Raw genomic sequence first — 12,679 nt, 5'->3', positions numbered from 1 at the left:
GGAGAAGGATGTGTGCAGGCATGTTTAATTGTGGGGAAACCTCTCCTGGCTGCGTGACTGTGGAAGGCCCCCTGAATCGGTTCAGGGCCTGGATTTGGTTGGCCTTCAATTATCCCGCTTTGCAGCTGCTGGATTGGTCTCCAGCCTCTGTCCAGCCCTAAAGATGGTTGGTTGGGAGGGTGATATGAGATTCAGTCAGCCCCAAAATTAGGACCCAGAACAGCAAACAGAGTTCAGAGGGGCAGAAGCAGGGGCGCTATCAATGGCACTGTTGACCCCCTTTGGCTTCCTTTAGGGAGGGATTCCTGACTCCCCAAGTTCACAGCAAATTCACTTTTGGGAAAACGCAGGTGTCCATTTCTAATTCCTGTTCAGTGGAGGTACCGCCATCTGCACCTCCAGCTGTTCCTGAGTTGCATTATGTAAGAGGGAAGCAGATCCTTTTGTCAAGGCTTTCTGCAGAAACATGTGACTCTCACAGTTGACTTCTCTCTGCTTAATTTGAGTTAGTGGCCAGTCCTTGTGTGTTTAATTGAAAAATTAAGAGGCCATTGGGCACATATTTGCACTGCTGATCTTGGCAGAAGCCATCAATACTGAAATTATCATCTCTTTGGAATGGTGTTCCATGGACCTATTCTGTGATCGGAACTGTGAGCTGTGCTGGTCCCCCATGTTCAGTCCTGCTCTCAAAGAGCTGTAGAATTGGAAGGGGCCCCAAGGATCATCCTGTCCAACCCTCTGCAATGCAGAAATAACAGCTAAGGAATCCCTGGGAGGTGTCATTCTGACATCTGCTTAAAAACCTCCAGTGAAGACTTCCGGTTGAGAGCGACTCCATCGCAAGCGGGGATTTTTCCCAAGCGGAGAATCCCGGGTTTTTTGGAGGATATAGGGGGTCACAGGGCGCAGTGACCCCCAGAAGTAGTATCTGGAGGGTGTCCAGACACTCAGGTTCCCGCGGAGAGCCGAAACGCAGACCACCCGGCCGCCAGGTAACTCCCAAAAGGAGCGAAGAGAGCGGCGGGGAGGGTAAGCGGGCTGAAGGGAAGCCATAGCTAACTCCGGAAAACGAAGCCCCGAGCTTGCAGGGGAAGCGCTTAATTCTCGATAACAAGGAATTCGGACCCAAATTAGATGAAAAAGATTAACCTAAATCATAAGGAAAGGTACCGGGTGAAAAACAAGTAACTACGAGACCGGCTACTATCTGCAATCAGTTCATACACATTTGGAAAGCAAAGCTGTCAAAAGTGAAAGTGAGTTGCCGCTCGCGGCTATTCTTTCTTTTCCCCTTTTAGACTTGTTATAAACTAACTCTTTAGAAGATACAAAAAATATTTCAAGAAGAATTCAAGCTAAAAGGGGAGACAGGGGGCTTGAATCTGTTACACCAAGCGTCCTCTTTGGAATTGTGAAGGGGAAAGCTGAGAAATCGACTGCGACTTTACTCTTATAAAAAACTGCGCAATAGAAGAAGAGTCTTCGACTCCATTGTTCTTTGATGTCTGCCCCTTTGTTTGCCTTCCTGCATTTTTAAAAGAAATTCTTTTCTCTTTTTTTTTTTTTGTAATGAATATTATAGACTATTTGGATTAAACATTTAACAGCCAGCGGCAAATTGGACTAACAATCTATTATTTGGATATATATATATATATATATATATATATATATATTACTCTCCTAACTTTTGGAGGCTTTGGGCCCCTTGTGGTCAGAAGGATAATTACAACTTGTTTTTCTCTTGTTTCACGTGCTCCTCTTTGTTCCCTTTACTTGGATTTGACTCAATCAGGATTATAACTGGACCATAAGAATTTATATGGATTAGCCTAATTGGTGGCAGAAGAAAGGGGAATTTTTATAACTTAAATAATTTTTTTTAATTTTTTTTCCTCCATTTTTTATTTTTTTCTCGTGATATAATTGGATTACAATTGGGACAAATACTGATTTACAAACGGAATATTACGATTTCCAAAAGGATTAGCCTAATTGGTGGCAAGAAGAATATGCTTAGAGGCTTGCGGCTCCAGTTAACTATTCTCCCTCAAATTTACTGATTGGGCTGAAAATTTTACTAGCTTGAGAAAGCATTAAAAAGACGATTCAAAGTGGGACTTATATGAATTATAGAATTTGATTACTTGTACTGGGGTTGAGCCCATATAAGATTGAAGTGGTGGTGGGTTCTTAATTACAGTGGTGCCTCGCAAGACGAAAAGAATCCGTTCCGCGAGTCTCTTCGTCTTGCGGTTTTTTCGTCTTGCGAAGCAAGCCCATTAGCGGCTTAGTGGATTAGCGCTATTAGCGACTTAGCAGGCTTAGCGGATCAGCTGATAAGCGGCTTAGCGGCTTAGCGATCAGCTGTTAAGCGGCTTAGCGGCTTAGCGATCAGCTGTTAAGCGGCTTAGCAGCTTAGCGGATCAGCTGATAAGCAGCTTAGCGGCTTGGGGAAAAGGGGGGGGGGAGGAAAAAACCCGCAGGAACTCGCAAGACATTTTCGTCTTGCGAAGCAAGCTCATAGGAAATGCGTTTTGCGAAGCACCTCCAAAACGGAAAACCCTTTCGTCTAGCGGGTTTTCCGTCTTGCGAGGCATTCGTCTTGCGGGGCACCACTGTAGTTTTGAAGGATATTTGTGAGAATGCCTCATCTACCGAAAAAGGGTGGGGAGGGAGGAACACCAGGAGACAGAAGAGGGTCAAAACCAGAATCAGATTTTAAGGCTGAAATATTGAAAATGTTTGCGGAAATTAGACAAAGTGAGAAGAATATGGAGGATAAATTGGAGCATGTGGATACAATAATAGAACAGGTAGACACGAGAATTGGGAAAATGGACCAAAAAATTGATGAAACTGTAAAAGAATTGAAAGGCCAAATTAAAGAAGTCTCTAAGAGAACACAATCCTTGGAAGAAGGAATGAAGAAGACAAGAGCAGAAATGAAGGAAGTGAAACGGGAAGAAGAAAAAATAAAAGCAGGACTATCGGAAGTGAATAAGTCACAGGAGGAAATATGGGACGCAATCGCCATGAATGAATTGAGGCAACGGGAGGTGAATCTTAGGCTGAGAGCAGTCCCTGAAATTCAAGGCGAAAATATTAGAGAGAAATTGGTAACAGGGATAGCACAATGGCTGGAACTACAAAAGGAAGAAGTTGAAAGATCAGTACAGAATGCATTCAGAATGAGAGTAAGAACAACTAAAACAAGGAAAGCGCCTCGAGATTGTCTGATTACTTTTAAAGATAAAAATATGAGAAACTTAATTCTTCAAAAAAATAGAGAAACAAGATTGAACATTGAAGGGAATTATATAATTTTTAAAGACATTCCAGTCAGACTGCTGAAATGAAGAGACCCATATAAGCCATTGGTCCAAATTCTCAAGAAGAATAAGATTGAATTTAAATGGGAGTTCCCTCAGGGGATTTCCTTCGTCTACAAAAGCAAGAAACATAGACTTATAAGTCCGGAGGAAACAAGTAAATTTCAGAGGCGCTACAAGGAATTAATGGAAGAGGAAGAGGAAGAAAAAGGAGCGGTAGGAGGAGTTGGTCCGCTGGGGATGAAGTTTCCGGAAGAAAAGGAGAAAAAGAATGGAGGGACAGATGAGGAATCAGATGGAGAAGAACAAGAAGAGGATAGATTATAATAAAATAAATTAATTTTAATTAGGAAGAAAAGATGGCACTTAAACTTTGGAATTGGAATATTAATGGAATGAACGATAGGAAAAAACGAAATAAAATTGAACAATATTTTAAAAAGAAAAATTTGGATATCATCTGTCTTCAAGAAATACATGTGGCAAAGAAACACAGGAAAATTTTGATTAATAATAGATTGGGAAATGAATTCATATCCTCTGACAAAGGAAAAAAGAGAGGGGTTGTACTATATGTAAAGAAAAACATTGAAGCTCAACAAATTTTTAAAGACGAAGAAGGAAGAATAATCGCAATACAGGTCAAATGGCAGGGCGAAAAATTAATAATTGTCGGGATCTATGCACCTAATGGAAATAAGACTGATTTTTACAAAAATTTGGAAGAAAAGTTGTTTGAGTACATGGATCAAAAAATGATACTTATGGGTGATATGAACGGAGTAGTTTCTTTGGAAATGGACAGATTAAGAGAAAAAGAGGTTAGTAGGGAAGGAAAACTACCCAAGACTTTCTTTACTATGACAAAAAATTGCAACTTAATTGATATTTGGAGACTTAGACACCCATTGGAGAAACAGTTCACGTTTTATTCGGAACCAAATCAGTCAATGTCAAGAATTGATCAAATTTGGGTCTCTAATGAATTAACGCCAAGAATCCGACAAATAGAAATTCAGCCAAGAACAATCTCAGACCACAATCCAGTAAAAATGGAGATTAAAGGACATGAAGAAAGATCATTCAGATGGAGACTTAACGATTATCTCTTGGATGACCAAAAAATCATTCAAGAGGCAAGGAAAAAGTTGATGGATTATTTTTTGGACAATATAAAAACATCCAGTGAAGGAGAGTCCATGTTCCAAGTTCATAGAATGATAGAATTCAATCCATCAAAGTTTATTGAGAATGATAGAATTGTAGAGTTGAAAGGGACCCAACGGTCATTCAACCCTCCCCCCCTGCAATGCAGGGATCCCAGCTGAAGCACCCCTGACAGATGACCATCCAACCTCTGTTTAAAAACTCCCAACAAAGTATAGTCCACCTCCTTCTGTTGTAATGTTGATTCATCCTTATTCTTCTGGAATAAGAATAATGCACCATATACCGAGCCATTCAGCTAACCATGATCAAAGTCATAGTGATGTGCCCTTTGATGCCTTGCTAGTGTTGGTGCTTTGTATAAGGTTACCAGATTTTTTCCACAATGAATCTGGGGACACTTTAAATAAATAAATACATGCATACATACATATATATTACACGTTCAGGACGTTGATGCTGCAGTGATGGCAGTGGCAGAGGGGCCGCTGCCACCTTGACTTCAACCGCCATGTTTCCTCTTCCTCCGAGGCTTCTATCTCCTTTCTCCATGAGCCTGGGCAGCCCCTGAGTTGTTGGTTGTTTGGTGGTGGTGGGGAAGTGGTATGCGGTGGGTCAGGCATGGAAGGCGGAGAAGGAGAGCCGAGAGCGGCAGCGGCGAGGCTCAGGCAGTGCGATGCCTCCCTTCCCATTGGAGCAGCCCCAATCCCATTCCTACTTGCGTGCATGCAGGAGGGGGCAGGGATCTCTCAGCTGGGAAAGGAGGCTTCCCGTTGCCTAACTGAGAGGTCCCTACCCCCTCCTGCTTGCATGCAAATAGGAGTTGGGAGGCTGCTCTGATAGGCAGCATGAAGCCTCTCTTCACAGCTTAGTTGCTGGGGTCAGGAGCTAACTGCTCCACGCTGCTGAGACTGCCGTTGCTGCATTTCCCAGGGACATTAGATGAAATCCGGGGACATTCCAGGGATGGAATTTGTCCAGGGACTTATTCACAAATCCGGGGACTGTCCCCGGGAAACGGGGACGTCTGGTAACCCTAGCTTTGTACCTTAATTTCTTCCCCTCTCTTTTTAGGGACGTGCTGGAAGCGATGGCGCTCGAGGGATGCCTGGCCAGACTGGGCCAAAGGTATTTTTTTTTAAATCCCCATTTACTCTAGGAAACATACTGCCATTTACAAGGAGCAATCGCATTCCGGGTGGGATGAGCCTGTCGCCTAGGGGCCTGGTGCTCCCGTCAGCCCAAAAGCTGAAGATTTGCAACTGCAGATTTAATGGCCGCACCTGCCCTTTGTGCTAATTTATATATCTAGAAAGAAATTTCCCTTTTTCCTTTGCTCCTCACTTCCTTCAGAGTTCGCTCAGCAATCATCAAAAGGGACAGAAGCCACTAAACAGGAAATTTGAATATGGAGACATTTTGCCAGTGAGCTGCATGTTAGAAGGTTTAAGTGTTTGATTAAGTTGGTACTTAAGGTGGAAATGGATGGAGACAGGGACTGTTGCAAAGGAAGAGGACCACAAATCATTTGTCCCTGGAGATGTGCAGCCACCATTGCCTGGTCCGAAAAATATTGAAAATTAGGGAGACGTTTCAGGGTCAGGGTAGAGGAGAGGTGGCTAAATAATTTTAAACCACAAAGACAGAGATTTTTCTGTGTACAGGCTTGTATCCAGCCCCTGGCCCAGAGGTTCCCCACCCCTGTTTATAGATCATGGGTAGGAAACCTGCACCCCTCTAGATGTTATTGGACTACATATCTCATCCATTGCTAGTTGGCACATCCAATGCTCATGCATGATGGGAGTTGTTTTAAATTACTTTTAAAGTTGTATTTTAATGCTGTAACCCACCTTGGGACCTTCAGGTGAAGAGCAGATTGTTATTGTTGTTGTTGTTATTATTATTATTATTATTATTATTATTATTATTATCATCATCATCATCATCATCATCATTATTATTATTATATTTTCCAATTATTATATTTTCCTGACCCCTCTTATGGATAAATCTTGTTTGAAAAGCTTAAATATTGTGGGTGGTATTCAACAAAGTTTTGCACAGGGTAGGTCTATTGAAATGGATGGACCAAACTTACTCATTTTAATAATTTAATGGGTCTACTCAGAGTAGAACCTAGGTCCTACCTGCACCATATATTTAAATCAGCACCACACTTAAAAGAATGGTGCCTCCTTTCAAAGCATCTTGGGAACTGTAGTTTCTTAAGGGTGCCGAGAGTTGTTAGAAGACCATTATTCCCATAGGTAAAGGTAAAGGGACCCCTGACCATTAGATCCAGTCTTGACCGACTCTGGGGTTGCGGCGCTCATCTCGCTTTATTGGCCGAGGGAGCCGGCGTACAGCTTCTGGGTCATGTGGCCAGCATGACTAAGCCGTTTCTGGGGAACCAGAGCAGCGCACGGAAACGCCGTTTACCTTCCCGCCGAAGCGGTACCTATTTATCTACTTGCACTTTGATGTGCTTTCGAACTGCTAGGTTGGCAGGAGCAGGGACCAAGCAACGGGAGCTCACCCCATCACGGGATTCGAACCGCCGACCTTCTGATCGGCAAGTCCTAGGCTCTGTGGTTTAACCCACAGCGCTACCCGCATCCCTGTTCCCATATTCCCTATTCCCATAGCAGAGCTTCAATTCTCAGTTCCCTGTGAAGAAGGATTGACTGTTAAACCACTCTAGGAATTGTATCTGAGGGATAACAGGGGGCCTCCTGACAACTCTCAAACTAGCAAATTACAGCTCCCAGAATTCTTTGGGGGCAGCCCTGACTATTTAAAGTGGTATGATGCTGCTCTAAATGTGTAGTGCATATGCAGCCTTCATTGACTACCACCGTATGTGCTAAATATCTTCTAACTTAGCACAGAATTAGCTGTTGCTCCAAAGCTGTGGCTATTGTGGAAAGAGAGGCCCTGAGATGAGATACCTTCCCCTCATCCTTCCACCTTCCTTTGCTCATTGCAGTCATGCCATGTGTGACTTGATGTCCATCCTCCATCCATGCCTGTTGTAGGCAGCATCTATTCTGGGATGGGTAGCTCCCAATGATTTAACCAGGCAACAAAACCTGGATGTATTCTGTCTGAATGCTCAGCATATTTGGCAAGAAGAAACTTTGCCATCTCTTGATCTGACAAGCTGCTAGGAGAGCTCATTCACTTACAGCTTTTAGGAAATGGTAGGTGATTTTGTTGTTGTTTTTAAAAAAGTTACCTCTCCTTAAAATTTTACTGTAGGGTGACCGAGGTTTCGATGGTCTCGCTGGATTGCCAGGGGAGAAAGGCCACAGGGTAAGTCTATTACAGGTTTATATCTTGTTCTGGCTGAATTACTTTATATGCCATCATGAAGAGGCTGGCTGGTTTTGATAACCTCAACTTGGGATGGGGGGGTGGGTGGAATTCAGTTTGGTTCATTAACCTACCTAATTCAAAATGCCCAAAGCAGGGCATTAAACCAAAATGCACCTATCCTTCAAAACTCACGCTTCTCTGAATTTTGCAATGCAGTTCTCAAACATTAAAAATGTGAATAAAAAATGCACACATTAGTGAAAGTAATATGCCTTGTTTTAAGGGGAATTGCTTGCAAAGATGGATATATTAAGATAAATAACATTTCATATAGCCATTTGCAATTTTATAATGCTGGAAAGCTGTATGCTATGGAAGGCAACTGAATAAAATTCTTTATATTTTTTCTATAAAAAAAAATATTAGCGGCTACAAGCCCCAAAGACAGAATGCCAGTGGCTGGAATCCACAGGAGGGGAGATCCTGCTTGCATCCCACTGGGCATTTGATTGGCCATTGTGAGCAGAAGAAGCTGGACTAGATGAACCATCGGCTTGATCCAGCAGGGCTCTTTCTAGGTTCTTGTGTTCTTCAAGAATGTGGCTGATTTTGTCCTTTGTTTTTCTTAGGGTGAACCAGGCCCTTCAGGACCCCCAGGAGCCCCTGGAGAAGATGGCGAGAGGGTGAGTCCATTCCGCTCTTCTTTTGTCTGCAAGGAACCTAGGCAGGTTCAGATGTGCTTGTTCCTCACTCTCTGACTGCAACCCTAAGGGATAGCCCATGTGCGCAAATGGAGCTCTTGCAAATCATTCACTACTTTTTCATGCATTTAGGAATGTGAGAAGGCATCGCTTTCTGTCATGCCTTGAATCCATCACACGCAGCTCTGTTTCCATTCTACTGCAGTTTGACTTCTGCCCTTTTTTCATCCTGCTGTAGCAAAATGACGTAACTTACAGAATTGATTGCGGCAATTGCATTATAATTACATTCTTACACCTCATTCATTTCAATTCAATGCAAATTTGAGGAGTAATCAATTACGTATTGTTTGCAGATGGACAACAACAGCAAATACCAGTTGCATTCACTGGATGGATTTCCATTCTAGATATGAACAATAGCAATTTCTGTTCCCATTTCTATTTAGATTTAAATTCTTGAACATCCTTACATTCATTTCCTGTCCAATGGAGACCTGTTGGTATAATGGGGGAAAGAGAGGAAGACCCTATATTTAACCCCCCTGTTGAGTTTGGATCATTTGATACTCTTAGCTGGCTATTTTTCAATGGTTCCCCCATTGGTTCCAACCATTTCTTCAGTGGTTCCCCCTACCCTATGCTGTAAAAAGTATTATTCAGGTCAGTGGTTTGCAGGACCCATTAAGGAACATAATAACACAACAAAATATAAAACAGTAACAATTAATTGTCCATTTATTCGAAATCCAATTAAAACTAGTTTGATTAATTCAACAAAGCTGATGAACTTGATTCAGTGATACCAGGGGTCAGAAGCACTTTGGGAACCACTGTATTACATATTAACCTTCATTTATCAAAATTATCTCCCCCCACGCTCTTTGTTTAAGCAAATCTATCTTCATAAATGTTGGCATGGATTATGATGATATTGCTTACAGTTTCTCTGATCTCACCAGTTCTACACATGCTGTATTATTCTCTTAGTTGACAAGGTCTTCTTTATGCATGGGCTACTCCTTATCACTCTCACAGAGCTGTTTTCCCTGTGCAATTATTTAATCACAAATGAAAACACCTGTGATACAGTTGGTAGAGCCCATATCTGATCTCTCTCTCTCTTGCCTTCTTCCTTCCCATTTCTTTGCATCCAAATAGGGTGACGATGGTGAAGTTGGACCCAGAGGTCTCCCTGGCGAACCCGTAAGTCATTCACCACAGCAATAGAAACAAAACAAAATACTGCATATACTGCATTAGCTATGTATTAGAGGTGTACACCAAAGATTCTTCTCTAAGATAGCATAATGCCCGGTGTCTCACATGAGTGCTTATGAATTGTTGGAGATGTGATGTACCCCTCCCCCCCGCAGAGCATATACTCAAAGGCAAACCCAGGTTTGCTAAAACATAATGTGTGAAAAGGTCCTCTGCAACTTACTTTGTCCATTTTGGCTAGCTCCCCACCGAGTCCCCATACTGCAGACAGGAGGACTGAGGCTGAATGAGAGAACAGGCTTCCTTAAGCCCAGTTGATGAGTTCATGGCACAAATGACACTAGAACCAGGTGTTTCCTGGGTCATATCTCCTATTCAAACCAGTTGGACTAGTACTTGGGAGAGCCAGATTCAAATTCCCCACTCAGCCGTTTGGTGACCTTGGGCCAGTCACAGTCTCTCGGCCTGACCTACCTCCCAGGGTTGTCGTGAAAATGAAAATATGGGGCAGGAACCATGGACACCACCTTGAGCTTTTTGTAGAAAAGAGGGGGATACTCACATAACAAAATAATACATAGATAAATTACAGAAGCTGTCAATAAATCTGAGTGACAGATGCACGACTCTCCAGTTTTTTTCCTCAGCTCTAACAGAAAGCTGTCAATGGAGTTTTGAAAACATTTTAAAAGATTGCTGCTGTTGCAAAAACTGAGCTTACCAATATGACAGCCTTTGTCAAAAATGTTAGGAACTCTTCATTTGAGGCAAGGAGCAAAAAAGTGTGTGTGATTTTTGTAGTGGGGTGGGCGTGGGGAGGAGAGATATGAATATCAAAAAGCTCCATCATATCTGGATGAGGTGAGGTGGCTGGTTAAGATCTGCCGAGGTGACGTCATCCTTCCTGTTTTCTTCAACATACTTTTCTAAGCAACAACTTCTAGGCTGTTTACCTGCCTTTAAAAACTGCTTTAAAATCCAGCAGGTACTGACAGTAATTAGGAAGGCATTTAGATGAGTATAAATAGCCAGGGCACTTTTCTGGATCATTCATGGCTGGGGGAAGAAGGAGGAGGATGGTGATGAGGGAGGGACAGGTGGAGCCTGATGCTCTCAATGTAACTGCCTCTCAGTCTAACCTACCTCATAGGGTGGTTGTGAGGATAAAACAGAGCAGGGGAAGTGTGTACACACCACCTTGAGCTTCTTGGAGAAAAAGTGGGATATAAATGCGATAAATAATGATAACAACTTCACAGTATGAGACTGGGATGCAGCTAACTCCACACAGGCCCTGGATCCCTCTTTAGCCACAGGGACATGATGGATTGTCTCAAAATGCTAGTCCTACTTAGAGTAGCCCTATTGGGAAATAGTGGACATTACTAAATCAGATCTATGGATTTCAGTGGGTTTACTCTGAGTAGTACTTGATTACAATTTTATAGAATAAAAATAAATGCAACCAGAGAGACAAAGACAGACAATGTGGTCTAGTTAGAGTGTCAGACTTGGACCTGAGCCATGAAACTCACTGGGTGCTGACTTTGGGCCAGTCATTGCTTCTCAGCCTAGCCTACCTCACAGGGTTGTTGCTTTTTGTGGACCCACAAAACCACATAGTGTTTGACTGGGCTGCAGCTAAGGAACTCCCTGTGATTATAGTTTCTGCACAGGCTTTGGCACTGGAGGTAACGGGTTGTCCTCCAAATGCTCATCCTACTTAGAGCAGACGCACTGGAAAATAAATGGGCATGTGTGGATTAAATGAGGGGGGGGACAATGTGTGCAACTAGGTGCTTCTTAGAGAAAAAGGTGGAATGCAAATGCAATAAATAAAACAATAAATAAATAGTAACCAACTGAGTTCTACTCAGAGTTTACCTGCTGAAATTAATGGATGTAAGTCCTGTCCATTATTTCCTTTGAGGAAAAGGTGGGATAGAAATGCGAACAATTTATCAATAAATCACATGCAATCAATTTCAATAGAAACAGAAATTTCAAAACCAATGCAGAGAATAATGTAATTATATTTATGCAACTTTAAAAACACAAACAACAATGCTGCTTATTTTCACTTGCATGATTTCCATTCCTGACTTCAGATGAACATGCAGATTGGGGGGCAATTTCTGTTCCCATTTCTGACAGAATTCTCCAACATCTTTGGTAGGCACTGAACAGTCCTTGTTTGGCTGTTGGATGAAAGTCCCACTTTGTTTGTTTGTTTGTTTGTTTGTTTGTTTACACTCTGGCAAACCTCAGGATCGCCCTGAGACTCCTGCTATTTCACTCCATGCATGGGTGAAATGTTTTTCAGCTACAAAAGTGACAGCACTCAGAGAAATGGATCAGAAGTCGAATATAGAACGTGATCTCCATCTCACCCTAATGGACATGTTCAAACTCTTATTTGCTTCCTCTTATAGGGACCCCGTGGTTTGCTGGGACCCAAGGGACCTCCAGGACCCCCAGGACCTCCAGTGAGTAGCATTAATTTTTAATGTCTTCTCCCCCTGGCTTTGGAGCACGTCCTCATCTTACAAAAGAGTCATCTTAGCTGAGATAGCAAAAAAAATATATAAAAAATGCTCCCCTGTTTCTGTCCTATCAGATGTTATAATGTTGTAATGGAGGGGATTTAAGTAATCTGAGAAGAGCAATAGTGCAATGATGTCGCATTGTCCCTGGGGAGCTTATGGGAAATAAAAATGGGAGAAGGGGCATATGTCAGTGGTCAGACAGTTGCTTTGCATGCAGAAGGAGCCAGGTTCAATTCCTAGAGGCACCTTCAGGTGGGGTTGGGAAAGACTCCTTGCCTGAAAACCTGAAATGGTGCTGCTGCCAGTCAGTGTAGATAATTCTGAGCTAGACACCCTACAGATTTGCTGCTAGGGATGTGAGCAGGCAGCAGTTTCCAACCCCTTTCTGTGT

At 42.6% G+C, this 12,679-nt stretch overlaps 1 protein-coding gene across 3 annotated transcripts in view; it reads left to right on the top strand.

Annotated features, from left to right (window-relative positions):
• Positions 1–12,679, top strand: part of COL5A1 (collagen type V alpha 1 chain) — a 193,537-nt gene that overhangs the window by 98,805 nt on the left and 82,053 nt on the right. For all 3 annotated transcript variants that reach the window (XM_083596243.1, XM_083596244.1, XM_083596245.1), the window contains exons 17-21: positions 5,577–5,630; positions 7,764–7,817; positions 8,450–8,503; positions 9,683–9,727; positions 12,175–12,228. In XM_083596243.1, the coding sequence (XP_083452369.1) occupies positions 5,577–5,630; positions 7,764–7,817; positions 8,450–8,503; positions 9,683–9,727; positions 12,175–12,228 (261 nt within the window). The remainder of the gene's footprint in view (positions 1–5,576; positions 5,631–7,763; positions 7,818–8,449; positions 8,504–9,682; positions 9,728–12,174; positions 12,229–12,679) is intronic.

This window comes from Podarcis filfolensis (genome assembly GCF_964270895.1).
Source record: "Podarcis filfolensis genome assembly, chromosome: Z".
Lineage (NCBI taxonomy): Eukaryota > Metazoa > Chordata > Lepidosauria > Squamata > Lacertidae > Podarcis > Podarcis filfolensis.
Note: the sequence above shows the minus strand (reverse complement) of the source record. Positions and strands in the feature narration are given on the sequence as shown.